Source organism: Dromiciops gliroides, chromosome 1, assembly GCF_019393635.1.
Source record: "Dromiciops gliroides isolate mDroGli1 chromosome 1, mDroGli1.pri, whole genome shotgun sequence".
Classification (NCBI taxonomy): Eukaryota; Metazoa; Chordata; class Mammalia; order Microbiotheria; family Microbiotheriidae; genus Dromiciops; species Dromiciops gliroides.
Window position 1 is genome coordinate 523463419 of NC_057861.1, and position 21744 is coordinate 523485162.

The window sequence follows — 21744 nt, forward strand, 5'->3', positions numbered from 1 at the left end:
CAGTTAGAAGCTACCCTCAGTTATTGTCTCAGAGGACTTAAATAGAAACACAACTCTAGCCACTTATCACTTCTTTCATCTCTCCTTTCCACTCCACTTGTTACCTTCAGATGCTCTATCTCCTATCATGACTTTACTGTATTAGCTTCTTCTAGAAGTGTTTAATGTACATACGTTCTTGACAAAACCCTAGTCATATAGCCTCTAAAGATGCTTACCTCTCCTGTGTGTGTGTGTGTGTGTGTGTGTGTGTGTGTGTGTGTGTGTGTGTGTGTGTGTGTGTGTGTGTGTGTGTGTGTGAGATCTTCATGGCCAGGATTTGGAATCCTTGTCCAGAAGAGTCCTCTTATTTCCTGTATCTGTGATACTAGATTTTTCCTCTGGTATCTCATTGTTCCATATGTATCTTTAGGAATCTGAGACTGATTTGAAGGTGGTCATCAGTGATGAGAATTAGCCCAAGGCTTGTCTTCAGTTCAATTTATGCCTAGGAATCATAATTCTGAGGTCCTAGTTCAATGGACTCCATTTGCCTAATTCCCATTTGGGCTATGAAGTTCTCACTAGAGCTAATCCACCCAACCCAGGATTCATTCTGTATTCTCTGGACTTTGTCTACCATGCCGTAGAAGATTCTTCATGATACTTACTCCACCCCTGGACTTCATAAACTTAAAGCGTCCTCTCCTAAGCTCTCCCTCTGATTGGCTGGTTCCTCCCAGAACCTCCATTGTAAGGAGGATGCCTAGGTCAACCACATCTTCATTCCTTTCCCACACATACTCCTGACCTACTGGACTTTCTTAACCATGATCCCAGCCATGCACTTTCATCACTCAGCTTCCTTTTTGTGTTTTGTCTTCCCTCTTAGAATGTAAAGTCCTTGACAGCTGGGACTGTCTTTCTTTCTTTCTTTCTTTCTTTCTTTCTTTCTTTCTTTCTTTCTTTCTTTCTTTCTTTCTTTCTTTCTTTCTTTCTTTCTTTCTTTCTTTCTTTTTTTGGTGAGGCAGTGAGGGTTAAACGACTTGCCCAGGGTCACACAGCTAGTAAGTGTCAAGTGTCTGAGACCGGATTTGAACTCAGGTCCTCCTGAATCCAGAGCTGGTGCTTTATCCACTGCCCCACCTAGCTGCCCCGAGAAAGCTAATTTCACCATTAGGGTGAAAGTGATTTGCTTGTATCTGCATTGCCAGCACTTAGTACAGTGCCTGCCTGGCACACAGTAAGCACTAATAAATGCTTGTGATTTATACCAAAGGCTACAAAGGATGATCTAGTAAAAAGTGAAGAATTATTGTTATCGTATGAGAGAAATGGGGCTTTGAAAGAAAAGAAATGAAAACCTTATGGGTATAAGTGTGAATTGTTTTTCTGCCTCATTTAATCATTTATTCTCTGTCCTAAATGTCTTATCATATAATCTGTTCACACATGAGTGAGATGGGCTTTTTTTTTAAAGAAGTTGGGTAAATACTGGGAAGGAGAAATCATTGCTCAATCTGCTCAATGACAGAGTTGGGAGGGCAAATGATAGAAAGATGACAATAGCTAACTTGGTGTATAGGGAGGTGAACCTAGAGAAACTTACCTTGGCACAGGGAAGTGGTTTGGATCAAGGAAGCTGTGGAGAGGGGTTGGCAGAGATGATGTATGCATTATAGGAAAGGGACAGTGTTGAGAGAAATTACAAGTTGTTTCTGCTTTTGTTCAGGGGCTAGGCTACATCTTCTATTGTGGAATATTGTGTGTGTGTGTGTGTGTGTGTGCGTGTGTGCGCACGCATGCACATACATATGTGCTTGTGGGTGTCCTAAATTTCCCAAGAGCCAAGTCTGTCCTTTGTCTATACCTCATTGTAGGACAGAACACACGTCAGTTGCAGTTCAGGTCCTGCATGTGCCACTAGAGGGAGTATGTGGTTCATTGGAGCTACCCCAAAACTTAGCTTGGGTAAAATGACTTCATGCAATTCTTAATCATTTCTGTAAACTTGAGGGTTTGCTTTCAAAAAGCAGTGCTTATAACAAACATTTCAATATTATGAAGTTTTACATTAATAAGCATGACTTAAATGGCAGACTCATGGCTTAAACTTTTAAGATATAAATTGAAGTTGAAGACGAGACCACATCAAATCTTTCCATAGTACTGAACTCTTTTATTTTGTACTATATGCACTTGAACTGCAGAGATCCCACAGGTCTTGATGCCCCTAATTTCCTGGGCAAACTGTCAAGCAGATTAAATAGCGAGTGTTTATAAAGCAACTTGATGGTTATAGAGTGCTCCACAAACACATGCTCAGTCCATCCTCAATAACAGGACTTTCAAGAGTGTTTTTATAAAAATTGTTTCATTTCATCCTTATAACAACCCAGAGTAGAAGGTACTATAATTTCCCCATTTTACAGATGAAGAAATCAAGGCAGGCAGACGTTGAGTACCTTTGCCTAGAATCACACAGCTGGTATCTGAGGCAGAATTTGAGTTCAGGTCTTCCTGACAACAGATCCTCCACTCTCTCCACTGCACCACCTTAGCTTGTCTTCATAAAGATGCTCTTGTGAGGTAGGTAATGTAGGTGTTATCCCTATTTCACAGATGAGAAAACTGAGGCCCATAGAGATTAGGTGATTTGCTAGCATATAGCTAATGTCAGGAGCCAGTTTCAAATCCAGTTTTCTCCGGACTCCCTGTCCAGGGTTCCCTTCCTTCTTTACTGGATAGCAGTTCCATGACAAAAGCACCTGGTGACCAATACACACTGACAGGCTGTACTCACCTGTGAATACCAAAGGCCCCAGGATTCTTCTCTGTCTCCCTCCCCCTCCTCCAAAGACACCTTTCAACCCTGCTCCTTGCTGAGTTTACTAGTGTTTGGTCTGTAACACACATTCTCCCTACTTCCTTTTCTGTTTTATGCTTTCCCATACAAAACAAAGTGTGAAAAGGAGTTTCTGTGGCTACTCTTGAAAAGATAAAATCGGTTTCCTCGTTGTTGCAGCTGGGGGCTGTGCAGACCAGAGAGTCGTTGTCCCAGGAGCCATCTAGCTCTTCCCTTGGGCAGCAATGAAGTCCCGGAAGTGTACAGCCAGCTTTGCTGCTCACAAGAGATTTGGTTTCCTAGCACCCACCCCGGCTCAGCATTTTATGAAGCAAGGCCTGAGGAAAGGGAGCAACTGTTGCTAGAGCTACCAAATGACTTTGCAGAGGACATTCTGCAAATGTTTCTGCAAATGCTTCCCCTTTCTCTGACACCATTTATTCTCTCATTACATAGCTACATTATATGAAGAAGTGCATCTCCGCCTGTCCTCAGTTCCTACTATTAGACTGTTTTAAATGTTCTTCAATCCTTTCAGTCATGCCCAACTCTCTGTGACCCCATTCAAGTTTTCTTGGCAAAGGTATTGGAGTGGTTTGCCATTTCCTTCTCCAGCTCATTTTACAGATGAAGAAACCGAGGCAAACAAGGTTAAGTGACTTGCTCAGGGTCACACTGCTACTAAGTGTCTTAAACTCAATAGGAAGACTGTTTCAGATACTTCTGCACAAATTGCAGGTAATATGGCTCACACCCATCAGAGAGGCAGAGGATGTCAGAGTTGGAGGGGATTTCTAAAAGTTGTAAGCTTTTTGTGGGCAGGATCTATCAGCAAAGATCTGAGTTCAAGACTTGTTTTAATTAATTTATTTGTTTGTTTTTGGGGGGCAATGAGGGTTAAGTGACTTGCCCAGGGTCACACAGCTAGTAAGTGTCAAGTGTCTGAGGTCAAATTTGAACTCAAGTCCTCCTGAATCCAGGGCTGGTGCTTTATCCACTGCGCCACCTAGCTGCCCAATTAAATTTATTTATTTATTTGTTTGCAAAACCTGTTTTTAAAATTCATTTTTTTCACTAACAAGCATTTATTTTCTCTCCCTCCCATCTCCCCCACCTCCTCAAAAGAGAAAAACAAAATATTTTATAACAAATATGCATAGTCAAGCAAAATAAATTCCCGTGTTGGCCATGTCCAAAAATGTATCTCGTGCTGCATATTTAACCCATCACCTCTGTCAGGAGGGAGATAGCATCCATCATCACTAGTTCTATAGACTCATAGTTGATCACTACACTGATCCTCATTCTTACATCTTTAAAATAGTTTGTTTTTACAATCTATTTTTAAAAAATTATTTATTTATTCATTCATTTATTTATTTATTTATTTTTGGAGAGGCAATTGGTCTCTTACTTTTTTGTGATCTTCTCTATCCTTTTTTTTATTATGAACTCTCTTTCTACCCATATATCTAAAAGATAATTTCTTCATCACTTTCTTTAATTTGCTTATGATATGAACTTTTATATCTAGGTTATGTCTCCATTTGGCACTTAATACCAATGTATATGGTTATGAGGTGCCATTCTAAATATAATTTCTGCTAGATGAAACTTACCTGTGATGCTTACTTTTTGTGTAACTATGGGTACCTTAATACTTTTGAGTTTCAGTTCCCTCATCTGTAAAATGGAGTATTAACACCTATAATACTTACCTTGTAAGATTGTAGGTTTTTTTTCTTTTTTTTCTTTTTTTGGTGAGGCAATTGGGGCTAAGTGACTTATCCAAGGTCACACAGCTAGTAAGTGTCAAGTGTCTGAGGTCGGATTTGAACTCAGGTCCTCCTGACTCCAGGGCTGGTGCTCTATCCACTGTGCCACCTAGCTGCCCCTGTAAGATTGTTTTAAGGATGGAATGAGATCATGTATGTAAAGCATTTTGTAACCCTCATTTCAAAAGTGTCAGATACACATCCCATGGGCCACATGTGACTCAGCACTCCTAAGTGCAGCAAACCAAAGTAAAATGTAATTGGGAAATATATAACAAAATAAATAAAAAGATAAAATGTAGATAATATTATATTTAAAAAACATGTCAATATTCATACAGGATTCTCATGTATGAATTATTGGCCCCATTTCTATTTGAATTTGAAACCACTACTCTAAATAATTTATAAACATCAGCTATTTAAGCTGTTTGACAGCATTTTGCCTAGAAAATCAGGGGTGTCAGGGGCCATGGTGCTGCTGTCATTCATATTTGTGGCTCTTATAGTCATAGCATAATAGATTTCAGAATTGGAAATGTTCTTAAAAGCCACGTAGTGCAATTCCCACATTTTACAGTTAAGGAAACTGAGGCCCAGAGAGGTTAAGTGATTTGTCTAAGGTCACACAGGTAGTGAGAGAGTTTGAACCTGAGTCCTCTGATACCATTGCCAGTGATCTTTCCACCATAACAATAGTTTGGTGCTTATAGAAAAATACTGATTTAACACCCTTATAGAGATATTCAACCTATGGTAATTTTAAAAGGTTAAAATAAGATTCTATTGCTTAGCTCATTCTTGGTAAAATACTTTTTAAATGAAATTACAATGTTTTTGTCTCCTTATCACTAACACAGAGCCCAGTATATAGTAGGTGTTTAATGAATGCTTATTGATAGACTGACTTTAGCAGCATCTAGCCCATCCTAAAAAAAGAATTCCTCTATAATGTCCCCAAAATATGGTCATCCAAATTCTTCTTGGAGACTTTCAAAAGGGTGAGGCAGAGGAGGAGGGAAGAAAACCACTACCTCCTGCAGCACTATGTACCTTTTTTGAACAGCTTTATAGTCCTCCAGTTGAAAAAAGCTCAGTAACCCTCCAGTTGAAGAGAGTACCACCCAGCCATGCATGTATCCAAAAATGGAGTCTATATCTGCCTCTCTGCAACTTCAATCCATTATTCCTAGTTCTGCCCTTCAGAATAAAAAAATGAAACAACCAATGAACAAGCATTTATTTATTTATTTATTTTTGGCAGGGCAATGAGGGTTAAGTGACTTGCCCAGGGTCACACAGCTAGTAAGTGTCAAGTGTCTGAGGCCGGATTTAAACTCAGGTCCTCCTGAATCCAGGGCCAGTGCTTTACCACTGTGCCATCAAGCTGCCCCCCGAACAAGCATTTATTAAGCATCTGCTATGTTCCAGGTACCATGCTAGGTGCTGTGTATACAAAGACAAAAAAAAAATAAGCAGGTCTTTGTATCAAGGAATTTATATCCTATTGTGGTAGACACATGATAGAAATTTACTTGAAAATGGCTATCAAATCTCCCCTCAATCTTCTCTTCTTCAGATTGGTTCCTTCAATTGTTCATCAAATAGTATGTTCTCTTGTTCCCTCACTATTCTGATCGTCTTCTTTTGTATGTAACCCAGAATATCAAAGCCTCTGCCAAAATATAGTTCCCAGGACCAAATACAAAGTACAAATGTAATATGGGACTTGCCACTGAGGGCTCAGCCCTGGGAACTTGTACAAGTTTCTGATGATATTCAATAGAAGAAGTAAAACGTCTCCCCTCCCCTGGCTACAAGTGACAACAACAGAACTTGGGCTTTGAAGGAGTCATAGAGAAGAGCCCTCTGCTGATCCTAAGTTAATGATCATTGTCCTAGCTGGAAGAGTTTTGTAGCACTTATGCTGAAAAGAGCCCAGTAACACTCCAGATGAAGAGAGAGCAGTGCCATCCAGTGAAACCAGGGGGTAAGGGTGAAAAACACTGCAGTTGACTACTGAAGACTGAGCAGGGCAGTAGAGAATCAACATCCTGAGAAGAGTCCAGCAACCAAGCAATCTGCCCCCAAATGAGTGTGAATAAAATGAAGAGCACTGAAATAAATAAATTAAAAAAACACTACAGAACAATAGACAAAGCTAAAATACCCAAAGCAACTAAGATTAAAGAAACAAAGCAAGATAACCAGAGGTATCCACAATTGGATAACTGACATTTAGATAATTCAAGCAAGAATTCAAGACTCCCGACTGGGGAATTCTAGGAAAATGGATGAGTTTGAGTAACCTCCTCCCTTCTCATTCTTGACACTTTAACTTTGCAGTATCCTCTACTTTTGTAGAAGGTAGCTAGGTGGCACAGTAGATAGAACACTGGACTCAAATCAGGAAGGCTCGTCATCATGAGTTCAAATCTGGCCTCAGATACTTACTAGTTATGTGTTCCTGGGTAAATCACTTAACCTTGTTTGTTTCAGTTCCTCATCTGTAAAATGAGCTGGAGAAGGAAATGGCAAATCACTCTGGTATCTCTGCCAAGAAAACCCTAAATGGGGTCAAACACAATTGAAATGACTCAACAACAAATACTTTTGAAGCCTTTCCTTTCTTGTCCTATTCTCTATGCTTTGCCAAACCCCACCCCTGGATTATTCCTGCCACCTACTCATGTGTGGCTGAACAGGCCTGGAGGAAGTCATGTAACTCTGTTATTGATTCAGCCCATTACAAATTTATTTTACTTAATCTCAGCTGGGCCCTCACTGCAGCAAGGGAATGCTATCATTCCTCCCTAATTGGTCTGCACTCTTCAGTTAAGGACTTTCCCTCATACTTTACTGAGAAAATCAGAGCCATTTGCAGTGATCTCTTTCTTCTCTCCTTAGCTGCAACTCACAACCCCTTGATATCATCCCTTACTATCTCCTCCTTTACTTCAGTCTTGGAAAAAGTGATGGCCCTTCTTGCCAAGGGCAACCCTTATATGTGTCCTTGATCCTGTCTCCTCAGATATTCTCCAGCAGATGGCCCCCACTATCATTCCCTCTCTCTTAGTTTCAATATCTCCCTATCTATTGGTTCCTCTCCTACTTCCTGAAAACATGTACAAGTCTCTCTTATCTTTAAGAAAACCCTCGCTTCGGGGCAGCTAGGTGGCATAGTGGATAGAGCACCGACCCTGGAGTCAGGAGGACCTGAGTTCAAATCTGGACTCAGACACTTAACACTTACTAGTTGTGTGACTCTGGGCAAGTCACTTAATCCCAATTGCCTCACCAAAAAAAACAAACAAACAAAAAAAACAAAACCTCACTTCAACCTACTTCCATCCTAACTACTAGCTATCACCCTATATCCTTCATTCCATTCTCAGCTAAGTTCCTTGAGAAAGCTGTCTGGATGGGGTATTTATTCCTCTTAATTCTCCTGTTCCTCAATTCTGATATCTTATTCAATTGGAACTGCTCTCTCTAAAATCATCAGTGATCTCATAACTGCTAAATCTAATGGATTTCCCCCTCCCCAGTCAGCATCCTTCTTGACCTCCCTAAGTAGCTGGCATTGTTGTTTGCCTTCTCCTCCTGGATTCTTTCTTCTCTATGGGTTTCATGACACTGTTTTCTCTTGATTCTCTTACATGTCTGACTACTCCTTCTCAATCTCCTTTACCTGATAATTATATATGTCCCCTAGGCTCTGTCCTCTGCCCACTTCTCTTTTCTTTCCTCCCTCTTTCACCTGGTAACCTCATTAGCTCTAGTACATTCAACAATCATCTCTGTGCAAATGAGTCCAGTTCTATATATCTAGCCTTAGTCTGTCTCCCAAATGCCAATCCATCCATGCTTATTAAATATTTTTAACTGTATACTCCATAAACATATCAAATTGAGCAAGCATAAAACCAGAACTCATTATCTTCTCTCCCTACACACACACACACACACACACACACACACACACACACACACACACACACACACACACACACAAAATCCATCCTTTTCTGAACTACTCAACCAACCTTCCTATCACCCAGGTTCATGACGTTGGTTTCAATTCTTGACTCTTCACTCTACTCATCCTACATCTCCAATCAATGATCAAACGTTATCATTTCTACTTCCACAAAATCTCACACATCCCCTTGTCTTCACTCAGTCAGCCACTACCCTTGTTTAGACCTCTATTACCTTTGCCTACCTTTTGTAACAGCTCCCAATTGGTCTCCCTTGGCTCAAGTCTCTCATTATGTCACTCCATCCATCCTCCACAGTTGTGGGAAGTGACTTCTGAGAGTGTGAATTTGATCATATTATCCCTCTGCCTCTATCCCCTGTCAACAAGCTATTACTTCTATGATCAAATATAAAATCTTCTCTTTGCAAATGAAAGCTCTTTATAACGTGCCCTCCTTCTGCCTTTCCAATCCTATTATACATTACTTGCTGTCCCATCATATACCTCATACTCTATTTCACATGTGCACAGGCAAACATCCCCTTTGCTTTGACTAGATTCCCTCTTCCTTCCCACCTCTTAATATTTCTGGTCTCCTTTAAGACTCATGTCAAGGGACAGCTAGGTGGCACACTGGATAGAGCACTGGCCCTGGATTCAGGAGGACCTGAGTTCAAATCCAGCCTCAGACACTAGACACTTAGTAGCTGTGTGACCCTGGGCAAGTCACTTAAGCCCAATTGCCACACACACACACACACACACACACACACACACGTACACACAAAGACTCATATCAAACACAACACTCTTCCTGATCTTCCCCAATTGTTTGGACCTTTTCCCATGAGGCTACTAAGAATGTTTTGTATATGTTCTGCATATATCTATATGTGCATGTTGTTTCCCCCATTAAAATGTAAGTTCACTTTGTCCTTTTGTTTCTACTCCCAAGTATAGTTCCTGACACACAGCAGATGCTTAACAAATGCTTGTTTATTGATTGAAAGACAATCTAGGTCATCTCTCTTCCTTCATCACCCTCAAAATAATAAAAGCACCCCTCCCCAATGCAGCAAAGTCATCAATGACAATCAGAGGGAAATCAAATCAGTCTTATGTTGGAGAAAAAGAAAAAAAAGAAGTTATTAAGGAATGTAGATCCTAGGAGAGAAGATTATAGAGGAGGGAATAGCTCATAAGTGTAATGATGAAGGCAGTCTGCTTTGAGAAGTTTATTTTTGGAGGCTGGGGAGGTGATAAGTCACTGTTTACTCCCCACCATTTAGTAACAAATGCTCTAGAAGTACATTGTTATGTGGCAAATCTGCCAACACATGAGAGAAAAAAAACAAAACTCACATATCCTAGCAAAAGGATTGAAGTAAATACATACCGTTGACAGGGTGTTGGGTGATGATCAAGAAGTAGAACACACTTGCTAAGACATCTTTGGCAGAGAGATGTAGCCTCATCTAGGCCTACAGATTAGTTCTAACACAAGGCATTTGAAACCATACAAACACCAGCATCTGAAGATTTGGCTTAGAATATGGCAACAGCATGAGGGGTAAGGGTGGAGGAGAGGGGAGTAAGTGTAATATTTACTTTCCCCTAAGGGGCAGCTAGGTGGCGAAGTGGATAAAGCACTGGCCCTTGATTCAGGAGGACCTGAGTTCAAATCTGGCCTCAGACACTTGACACTTACTAGCTGTGTGAACTGGGCAAGTCACTTAACCCTCATTGCCCCCCCCCCAAATTTACTTTCCCTTAATAATAGAAAAATATCTCATCTCTGATATATGTTAATGATACCTCAATTGTTTTCCCTATTTATCAGTTCTGGAGCAATGATTGTCTAAAATGGGGGTGGTCAGTTACAGAGTTGGTATATTTGATCTTAATTTTTACTCAAGCTTTTGGCCGGGGCTGTCCCAGATTCAGATCTTATATTCTCCAATCTGAGGCACCTACAAAGGACTTTCTTTCTTCCCCCAATACACATAAGTATTTTAACCCTTTTGAGGGGAGTGGCTTCAAATAACTTGGGAACATAGAAGGCAGCAAAAGAGAAACAAAAAAATGAGCTTTTGCTGTACTAGCAAAAAATTATTAATACATATATGTGTGTGTAAGATATGTTCCATAAAACATTGCTAACTTGACCTTAAATTCTTCTTGGTGCTCAATTCATGCAATTATAAGAGACAATAATTATGATTGATATAGTCTTTTTTTACAAAGTAAATTTTAAGCACAGCTGTGCAGGGCTTCTCTTTTCTTTTTCTTCTTTCTTTTTTTTGGGGGGGGGGCAACAAAGGTTAAGTGACTTGCCCCGGGTCACACAGCTAGAAAGTGTCTGAGGTAGGCTTTGAACTCAGGTTGTCCTGAATCCAGGGCCCTTGCTTTATCCACTGCACCACCTAGCTACCCCCAAGAACTTCTCTTTTCTACCCTGACTCCTGAATTTGGAAAAGCAGGATTAGCAGGTTAACAAAAAGAGTTACAAACTCCTCTCTAGATTTACAGGGAGGTAGACATTAAAGGGGGCAGCTAGATGTTACCAAGGATAGAGTGACAGGTCTGGAGTCAGGAAGACTCATCTTCCTGAGTTCAAATTTGGCCTCAGACACTTATTAGCAGTGTGACCCTGGGCAAGTCACTTCATCCTGTTTGCCTCAGTTTCTCCATCTGTAAAATGATCTGGAAAAGGAAACAGCAAAAACCACACCAGTACCTCTGTCAAGAACATCCCAAATTGGGTCATGAAGGATTAGACACAACTGAAATGTCTGAAAAACAAACATGACAAGGGAACCCAGGATTGAAAATGACCAAGTAGGAGAAATATAAATTACTTTCTAGTAGATAACCCTAGCCACATTAAATCATTTTTCAGAGAGAAAATCCAAAGATGTATTTTACACCAAAAGGACAACCTGAATTGTGAAGGTGGCTCAATAATTTTAAAATCAATTTAGATAACCAACATATAGGGGACCAATTGGTAAGGTAAAAGTCTTTTCTACAGAGCAATTAAGAGCAGATAATGTTTACATTATAGGAGGGTAAGATAGCATTTTTAAAAAATCATTTATTATTATTATTATTATTTTGGTGAGGCAATTATAGAAGAGAAATATAGCAATAACTTAATGGCGGATCATGGCAAACTCTTGGTACATCATGGATAGGGATGACCAGTCACAAAATTTCTAGTTAAACTGCCTCCTGGCTTAGAAATTCAGACCTGGGTTCTCTTTTAACTCATCACTCTGCTATTTTGCCAGAAGTTTCTGTAAGGAAAGACATTTAATAATCGTAATACTAAATATAAAATAATTGACATCTCCTGTGAAGAAGGGTTGTGGAATTCTTTGGAAGCAAAAAATCCAACACTATGCTTGCTTAGAAGAAACACTTTTAATCCAGAAGTATTTATATAGATTTAAATGGAAAGTTTGGATTAAATTTAAAATACTACTGCTAACTTGCAAAAACAGGTGCTCAAACATTAAGTAAATACAAAGGCTGCAAGTAATTCCAGGGAGAATTAGGGGCAAAGGAGGAGAGATCAGGAAATGCCTTGTGTGGGAGGTGCTGCTTGAGGTGTTCTTTAGAAGAAAATTGTGGAGCGGCTAGGTGGAACAGTGGATAGCGCACCAGCCCTGGAGTCAGGAGGACCTGAGTTCAAATCTGACCTCAGATATCTACTAGCTGTGTGATCCTTGGCAAGTCGCTCAATGCCAATTGCTCCCCCCCCCCAAAAGAAAAAGGAGAAGAAGAAGAAGAAAATTGCAATCTAAGAGGCAAAAGGGAAGATCCAAATTCTGGGAGATGGAATGTCATGTCATATAAGGGGAATAGTTAATAGATCAACTTGACAAGAAGGATAAGTGTGCTAAGAGAAACAACATGAAAAAAGCCTGGAAGGCTTTATGTGGTGAGCTAAGGATTTTGTGCTTTATTCTAGAGGCAACAGGGAATATATTTTTGACTGTGCAAGGCGGGAATGGCAGGTGCCAGCAATGGTGATAATATGGTCAGGTCTGGGTTTTAGGGATATCAATTGGGCAACATGGAGGATAGACTGGAGAGAGGAGAGACTGGAGAAAAGGTGATCAATTGGGAATCGATTATAATAGTCCAGGTGAGAGATGATGTTGTTACTCAGCAAACCTGCTCTAGGCTGTGTGAGTAGAAAGGGAGTGGATGTAATCGACCAGACTTGGTTATTGATTAGTTATGGGGAGTGAAGAAAAGAGTGAAGTCAAGAATAACTTTAAGGTTGCAAAGCTGAGAGACCGGAAGGATGATTTCAACAGAAATAGAAAGGTTTGGGAGAGATAAGTGCTTGGGGGGAAATATAATGAGTTTTATTTTGGAAATAGGCACCTATTGATCATAGATCTATACCTGGAATGAAGCTTGTATACTTCATCTAGTCCAGAAGTGTGCGATTCTCCACAGGTAAGCAGTACACAAAACTCCTCAGAAGGGTCCAAATCAGATTAGAATGTAATTGGCGGGGGTGAGGGGGGGGGCCGGGCAGCTAGGTGGTGCAGCGGAAAAAGCACCAGCCCTGGATTCAGGAGTACCTGAGTTCAAATCCAGCCTCAGAAACTTGACACTTACTAGCTGTGTGACCCTGGGCAAGTCACTTAACCCCCATTGACCCGCAAAAAAAAATGTAATGGGGGGCAGCTAGGTGGAGCAGTGGATAAAGAAGCAGCCCCAGATTCAGGAGGAACTGAGTTCAAATTCAGCCTCAGACACTTGACACTTACTAGCTGTGTATGACCCTGGGCAAGCCACTTAACCCTCATTGCCCTGCAAAAAAAAAACCCCCAAAACCAAAAAAACCAAAATAAAAACAAAATGTAATTAGGAAATGATTTTAAAAATAAATAAAAATACAACATAGATAATGTTGATTTGTGGTTTTCTAGTCAATATTTTGCCAGTAGGATCTGTTTCTATTTGAGTTTGACACCACCGAAGTCCAAATCCATTATTTCATAAATGAAGAAACTGAGGCCCAGGGAAGTTAAGTGACTTATTCAAGGTCACAGAGGTAGTCATTTTCAGAGGTGAGATGTGAACTCAGGTCCTCTAACTCCAGAGTCTTTGCTTTTTTCCACTGTACCACACTGTTTCTACTACGTTGATGGCATAATGTATTTGAGATGCCAGTGGGACACCCAAGTGGATATGATATGTCCAGGAAGCAGCTGATGATGTAAGACTGACAGATTAGGCTAGTCTCCAGCTAGGGGATTTGTCTATACAATAGTGATAATTGAGCCCAAAGAAGATGTTGAAATCACCAAGGAAGTGTGAAGGTAGTGAAAGCATCCCTGTCTTAGCCCTGGATTAGAACTCCTACTCCTCCTGAAGTTATAATCAGATCCAGCAGATGGAAACCCAGTACTGCTCATTGAGAATCTGCTGACAAGGTAAGTGTTTTGTAAACCATAAAGCACCATATTATTATTATTTGTCCTCCATTCTCAAAGAGGACCATGACGTCAGAGTGATGTCATGACTTGCACGGAATTAGATTTAAGTGAGGGAGGGATGTGCAAGGTCGCCAACCTCACTCTCTCCTCCAGAGTCATCTGGGTCCAGTGACAAGATATATACCAGGATAACTGGAGATGGCCTAGGATGTTTCAGGCAATTGGGGTTAAGTGACTTGCCCAAGGTCACACAGAAAGTAAGTGTCTAAGGTGAGATTTGAACTCCAGGGCCAGTGCTCTATCCACTGTGACACCTATATAAATGATTACTTTTATCATCATTACCATCATCCAGAGACCACTCAGAACATGAGGATCAACTTCCCCACTACCTAAGCTTGAACCTTGAGCCTATGGACCTGTAATAAGTCTAAAACAAGCAGCAGCAGCCCTGCTTGGCCCAGAGTGAGTAAGCAGTGTCTCTAGAGGGAATGCATCACTTTCATTATACCTGAGAGATGACATGGTAACAGGGGACCCCTTTGGGATCACTATGTATTGATCACCCTGGTTTCAGAAGAGGTAACTGTGTCCCACCCACCTTGACTGGTAGCTCAGTGAGAAGAAATTTGGATTCTGGCTAAAAGGCTCTCAAGGGGTCACAGAAACAGAATTTAAGACCAAGAAATGATCTTGGAGATAATTTACTCTAGTCTGTGCAGTGGTACAGTAATTTGCCTAAGGTTACAAACACAGTAGTAAGGACAAGCTGGAACTTAGTTTTCTATCTAGTACTCTTACTGAATTAAATTTGTAGTATTATTTACCTTCCCCCACACCCCCTTTTTGTTTTTATTTTTTGAGATAATCAAGGTTAAGTGATTTGCCCAGGATCACACAGCTAGTAAGTGTCTGAAGTCAGATTTGAACTCAGGTTCTCTTGACTGCAGGGTCAGTACTCTATCCACTGTGCTACCTAGCTGCTCCTTATTTATTCCTTGAAATGACAATCATGGCAAATATACATATATATATATATATATACATACATGCATACATATATACATAGACACATTGTGTGTGTGAGAGTCTATGGGGCTGAGAGGGGAAAGATCCTGATAGAAACAACACAAAACAGAGATGAAACATGTAAAAAGCTTATAGGTCTAAAGAGCTAGGAGAGGAGGAGATCCAACAAGTTATACGTTACCTTTAATTCAAGTCCATATTTGTTGAGCACTTACTACGTGGAAGGCACTGAGCTAGGTACCCAAAACAGAAATAGTTCCTTCCTTCAAAAAGCTTATATTCTATAGGGAAGATACAACATGTATACAGATACATAAATAAAAAGTAATTTCAGAAGGAAGAGATCACTAATGCATGTGGCTCACATACTTAAGGCCTATACTAGAGAGGAAGAGAATGGAAAGAAAACCAATAAGAAACCTCTAATAGATATTTGCCAGAACCTACTTGGCAGGGAGGCAAGAGAACCAATATGTAGTTTACCTGCCAAACATAGAATCAACAGAATTTCACAATTGGCAGGTACCTTAGAGGCCATCTAGTACAAACTGTCCCTGAAAAATAATTCCTACTATATTTTACCTTTCAAGTAGATATCTAGTTTTTGCTATGAAGGGAGAATCCACTACTATTCCCCTCTAGATAGTTTTCATTATTAGGAAGATTTTCTTTACCAAAAGCCTAAATTTTCTTCTTTTTGGATGATACCCATTACTCCTCCTCCTCCTCCTCCTCCTCTTCTTCTTCTTCTTCTTCTTCTTCTTCTTCTTCTTCTTCTTCTTCTTCTTCTTCTTCTTCTTCTTCTTCTTCTTCTTCTTCTTCTTCTTCTTCTTCTTCTTCTTCCAGAGCAATGAGGGTTAAGTGACTTGCCCGGGGTCACACAGCTAGTGTCAATTGTCTGAGGCCGGATTTGAACTCAGGTCCTCCTGAATCCAGGGCTGGTGCTTTATCCACTGGATACCCATTACTCTTAGCTGTGCCTCTGGGGGATAAACAAAACAAATTGAATCCCTCTTCCACATCACAGTCATTGAAATACTTGAAGATAGCAAGAGACCCAATTCAGTTAGATCATACCTAAGGCATTTAAAATGAAATTGGAAGGAGGAAAACAAATAGAGGGAAAATATAGAATATGTGTCAAGATTTCTTTTTTTTAATGCTTCAATATGTATTCAGACACCATAAGTTCTTTCTCTGTAGATGGATTCTATTTTTCATAAGTCCTTTAGAGTTGTCTTGGATCATAGTATTGCTGAAAATAACTAAGTAATTCAAAGCACATCAACTTATAATGTTGCTGGTTTTTTTGTATACAGTACATTTCACTTTGCATCAGCTCATATAAGTTTTTCTGGGTTTTTCTGATAGCATCCTGCTCATCATTTCTTATAGCACAAGAGTGTTCCATCATAATCTCATCCCACAATTTGTTCGGCCATTCCCCAATTGATGGGCATCTCCTCAATTTTGAATTCAACTTTATGGTTTTGGTTTTTTTAAATCTCTTTTTGCATACCAACCTAGTAGTTGTTATTACTAGGTCAAAAAGTACGCATGATTTTATAGCCCTTTGGCCATAGTTCCAAATATGTGTCAAGATTTCTTCTTTTTTTGGGGGGTGGGGCAATGAGGGTTAAGTGACTTGCTCAGGTTCACACAGCTAGTAAGTGTCAAGTGTCTGAGATCAGATTTGAACTCAGATCCTCCTGAATCCAAGGCCAGTGTTTTATCCACTGTGCCACCTAGCTGCTCCCATGTATCAAGATTTCTAAGACAAACTCTTTTCTCTACCAATGACAAGGGGAGTGCAGTGTATTTGTTCTTTGGTCTCGTAAGTTCCATTGTGGAAGTAGAACTTGAAACTAAAGAAATCAGAAAGGAAGAATAGGTGAATCATACCCAGTGTACCTAGGGTGTGGTTTGTGCTCCAGCATAAAAACTGGTACTTCAAATGCTCAAAGGTAAATGCCCATCTCAAATGTCCTTAAGGGATTTCACATTCTCAAAGTATCTGAGAGAATTCCAAATGTTTGAGAGCAATTTTAGGCACTATGATTTTATTTTTTTTTTTTTGTTTTGTTTTAGGGAGGCAATTGGGGTTAAGTGACTTGCCCAGGGTCACACAGCCAGTAAGTGTTAAGTGTCTGAGGCCAGATTTGAACTCAGGTACTCCTGACTCCAGGGCCGGTGCTCTCTCCACTGCGCCACCTAGCCACCCCAGGCACTATGATTTTTGAAAAAGGTAATAAAGAAAAAAATTAATAAACTATTGATCCACATGCTTACTTTCTTATCTCTAGAAAAATTTTGGTGAGAATAATCTCCACATGTGTATTGCACATCCTTAATGAAGGTAAGAGAAGAGAATGGACAGATGTCTGAAAAGAACATTCCATGGAACAGTGGAATAATTGACTGAAAAGTATAGAGAATACAAGATGTAGTTCTTCGCAACCACTGAAGGCTATTAATATTTTTCTTCAATTGATGTCTTTAATCTCTCTCTCTCTCTCTCTCTCTCTCTCTCTCTCTCTCTCTCTCTCTCTCTCTCTCTCTCTCTCTCTCTCTCTCTTGCCTTTATTTCTGTCCTTGACCCCCTCAGGTCATATGGCTAGCAATAGGGCCTGTGGGTCAAAAAATATAAACAATTTAATTTTTTCCCCCACTTAATTTGTGGATGACATTTCAAGCTTGGGAACACTCCAGAGTCTCCTAAATGAGAGCCATAATCACTCAAGAGAAATTAGCCTAATTATCTACACAGGGGAAAAACAAACAAACAAAGTGGATAGAAAACGTCTATTGCCCAGACTATGATATGCAGTTAGCAGGACATCACATGGAGGTGGTTCATCAGCACTTATATTGTGGGCAACCACTACAGATAGACAATAGCAGCAAAGGAAGAGAGCAGGCTGCACTGTGCTTAATGATCCCATGCTTCTCCTTCAAGCAGAGGACCATCTTTTAAGCACTGGGATTCTTCTGTAATGCTGCTCTTTGGTTGCAGGCCATAGAATACCAGAAAGCACAAACAATCATATTTGTGGGTCACTTAAAGTTCCATGGAAAGGTATGTGGCAGATATAAATGAGTTGAAGTATCCAATGAAGAACTGCATGCCCAAAATGACATAAAAAGATAGCATGGGGCAGCTACGTGGTACAGTGGATAAAACATTGGCCCTGGATTCAGGAGGACCTGAGTTTAAATCCGGCCTCAGACACTTGACACTAGCTGTGTGACCCTGGGCAAGTCACTTAACCCTCATTGCCCCACAGAAAGAAAGAAAGAAATGAATAAATGAATGAATGAATGAATAAATAAATAAAGATAAAATCAGGGATGTGTTAAACTAGAAAAGGAGGTAGCTGATATAAGCAAGAACATGGCACCTACATGATATCAAACAATGATAGAAGCATGATCATGCTCAGACGAAAGCTTTATTGAGATGATGAAGAAACACAAATAATTAATGAGGGACCCTTGTTCCCAAAGGCCTTCTTCTGGTTGGTCCCTCCATGGGTCTCCTCTATGTACTCCACTGTTTCCTAATTTTACACCAGTGATAGTTGAAATCCTTTGCTCTCAATAATGGTTACTTATTTTTACACTTATAAAAATAAACAGACCCTTGTATTCAGCACAAATGCTAGCAATAGACTGACAGAAACTTGGAAATAACTACTGCTGCAAATTGAAATGTGTTGCAACATGTCCCAGGGATGAATTCTTTTCCTCTCTTTCTACAAGAAAGTCAGTCTCACACTTGGATGTTTATGGAACTGATATGGTGTGTGAACTATACAAATGTGATAATAATAAATACAACAGAATAATTGTACCTGCAAAGTGATGAAGCCATAGGTATGAACTGTGGTATTTCCTGAGTTTACTCAACGTTTCTTAATGTAACGTGGTGGTAGAGTTGGGCAGCGCCTTATGATTTGATTGGTTACCCAATAGCAGTAATAATATGAAGGTAGGGAAGACTGGAGCACACTGAGAGAAGGAACATAACTTTGAGTGCATAGCAAATGAATGTTACCCCACTCTCTAGGGATGATAAGAACCACATTTATGTAGCACTTGAAGGTTTGTTGTTGTTGTTCAGTTGTTTTAGGTCCTGTGCAAGTCTTCATAACCTTTTTTCCCCCCAGAGATACTGGAGAGGTTTGTCATTTTCTTCTGTAGCTCATTTTATGGATGAGGAAACTGAGGCAAACAGGGTGAAGTGACTTACCCAGGGTCACAGTGTATGAGGCCAGATTTGAATTCAGGAAGATGAGTCTTCCTGACTCCATGCCTGGCACTCTATCCACTGTGCCACACAGCTGGTGGTTTGCATTGTTCTTTTTTTTTTTTCAAAATCCTGAGAGATAGATATTATTCTCATTTTCACATCAGAAAACTGAGGTCCCGTGACTTGCCTAAGAATATTCAGCTAGTAAATGATAGACCTGGGACTTTAACTCAGGTCCTTTGACTACAAATCAAAAGCACTGACATCAGTAAATGATACATTATTATTCATCAGACTCCACAAACTACTTAGCCTGAATAAACATATACCCATCCTAAGTGCCCAAGATTGTCCCAGGGGTATTTGTGTGTCTGAGATAGGATACGGTAAAAAAAAAAGTTGGGGATCCCCAATCTCTTTTCCAGAATTGGGGTCCTTTGTCATTCAGTCACTGCCACTATATGGAAAATCCACAAGAGGGCACTATTTCCCCACTCCCTTTTTTAAGGAGCAGTTAGCAAGTTTATTTGGTGAAAGCAGAGAGCAGGTAAGTCAAAGAGGACATGTGGGGGTTGGAAGGAAGGATGTTGGTAACCCTGACAATGTAGTTAGTTGCTTCAGGGGCGAAAGGATCATTTTCACACTGAGAAAGTTAGGGGATTCTTTGTAGAAACTTTTGTTCTCAATTCAGCACCATCCGGACTAGCTCTTGAAAACTGTTGCTGTCGGGGCAGCTAGATGGCGCAGTGGATAGAGCACCGGCCCTGGATTCAGGAGTACCTGAGTTCAGATCCGGCCTCAGACACTTAATACTTACTAGCTGTGTGACCCTGAGCAAGTCACTTAACCCCAATTGCCCCGCAAAAACAAAACAAAACAAAACAAAAAAACTGTTGCTATCCTCATGCCCTGCCACTAACTTCCACTTCCTCCTCTGTTATCTTCTCACCCAGAGTGATGAGGACGTGCTGTATTTCAGTGCCCATGACTGTGCCGTTCCCTTCCTTATCAAACACCCAAAGCCCCTCTACATAGTCTTCATATGTGCCTTGGTCCTTATTCTTTGCTATGGTCTGCAGCATTGACAGAAAGTGTTCAAAGTCCAGCACTTTCACATTCATCTCATCACTCTTGGGATTCCCTAAGACCTTGAGCATCTCAGCATTGGTGGGATTCTGGCCCAAGGCCCGCATCACGTCCCCACACTGGCTGTATAAGATCTTTCCATCCCCCCATGGGGTCAAACAGGCCTCATTGAACTCAGCAGGCTGATCCTCCGTGAATTCACACATGTTGGCCGTGCAGCTCGGTCTCTGCTGCTGCTGTATGTAATGGCTCCGTCTAAACAATTCCTTTCCTTTCTTTTCTTTTTCTTTTTTCTTTTGGCAGGACAATGAGGGTTAAGTGACTTGCCCAGAGTCACACAGCTAGTAAGTGTCAAGTGTCTGAGGTCAGATTTGAACTCAGGTCCTCCTGAATCCAGGGCTGGTGCTTTATCCACTGCGCCACCTAGCTGCCCCCTATTCCTCCTTTTTAAAAGTAGCTCTGAAGGCAACCTTCCTCACCATCCTATGTCCTCCACCTCTGCCTAGTTTCATTTCATTCAGAAAAGTAGCCAGGGGGCAGCTAGGTGGCGCAGGGGATAGAGCACCAGCCCTGGATTCAGGAGGACCTGAGTTCAAATCCGACCTCAGACCCTTGACACTTACTAGCTGTGTGACCCTGGGCAAGTCAATTAACTCCAATTGCCTCACCAAAAAAAAAAAAGAAAAAAGAAAAGAAAAGTAGCCAATGAGAAGTGAAACATACACACACACATATGTACATGTACACATACGTACACACACACATACATATGTGTGTATACAAAATACACCTCTATTGTATACATTTTATTAAGGATATACATATGTGTATATACATTTATTGATCTGAAATGGGTAGATTTCAATAAGAAATCTTTGTTTACAAACTTGCCTCAATTGTAGCTGTCCAGAGTAGGTAGCCAGCATAGCCCATGGAGACTCATGGAACTTGCAGCTAAAAGTCACAGGGGATAGAGCTTTGCTTAGACTTGGAGTCATGAAAACCTGAATTCAAATCCAGCCTGAGATACTTATTAACTGTGTAACTCTGGGCAAGTCAATTAGCTGCTCTGTGCCTCAATTTCCTCATCTATAAAATGAGGATAATAATAGCACCTAGCTCCCGGGGTTGTTGTGGGGAAAAAAAGAAATAATGTTTGTCAAGTGCTTTGTAAACCTTAAATCAATCTATGAATGCTAGCTATTACTATTATTAACTAACTTCTTCAGTTTCCTGACTCAGAATTGTATTTGTGTGTCCATCTATCCACATGCATGTAGTACATATATATATATACATGCATATATACATACACACAGGTATATGTATACTTACATGTA

At 40.4% G+C, this 21744-nt stretch overlaps 1 protein-coding gene across 1 annotated transcript; it reads right to left on the reverse strand.

Moving 5' to 3' along the window:
* Positions 1–20220: 20220 nt before the first annotated feature.
* Positions 20221–20610, reverse strand: LOC122751183 (myosin light polypeptide 6-like). The gene has a single exon (XM_043998152.1). The coding sequence runs from the start codon at positions 20608–20610 to the stop codon at positions 20221–20223; it is 390 nt and encodes a 129-aa protein (XP_043854087.1).
* Positions 20611–21744: the final 1134 nt, after the last annotated feature.

Coding starts and splice junctions, on each gene's coding strand:
- LOC122751183 (XM_043998152.1), bottom strand. CDS start 20,610: ATGTGTGAATTCACGGAGGATCAGCCTGCTGAGTTCAATGAGGCCTGT.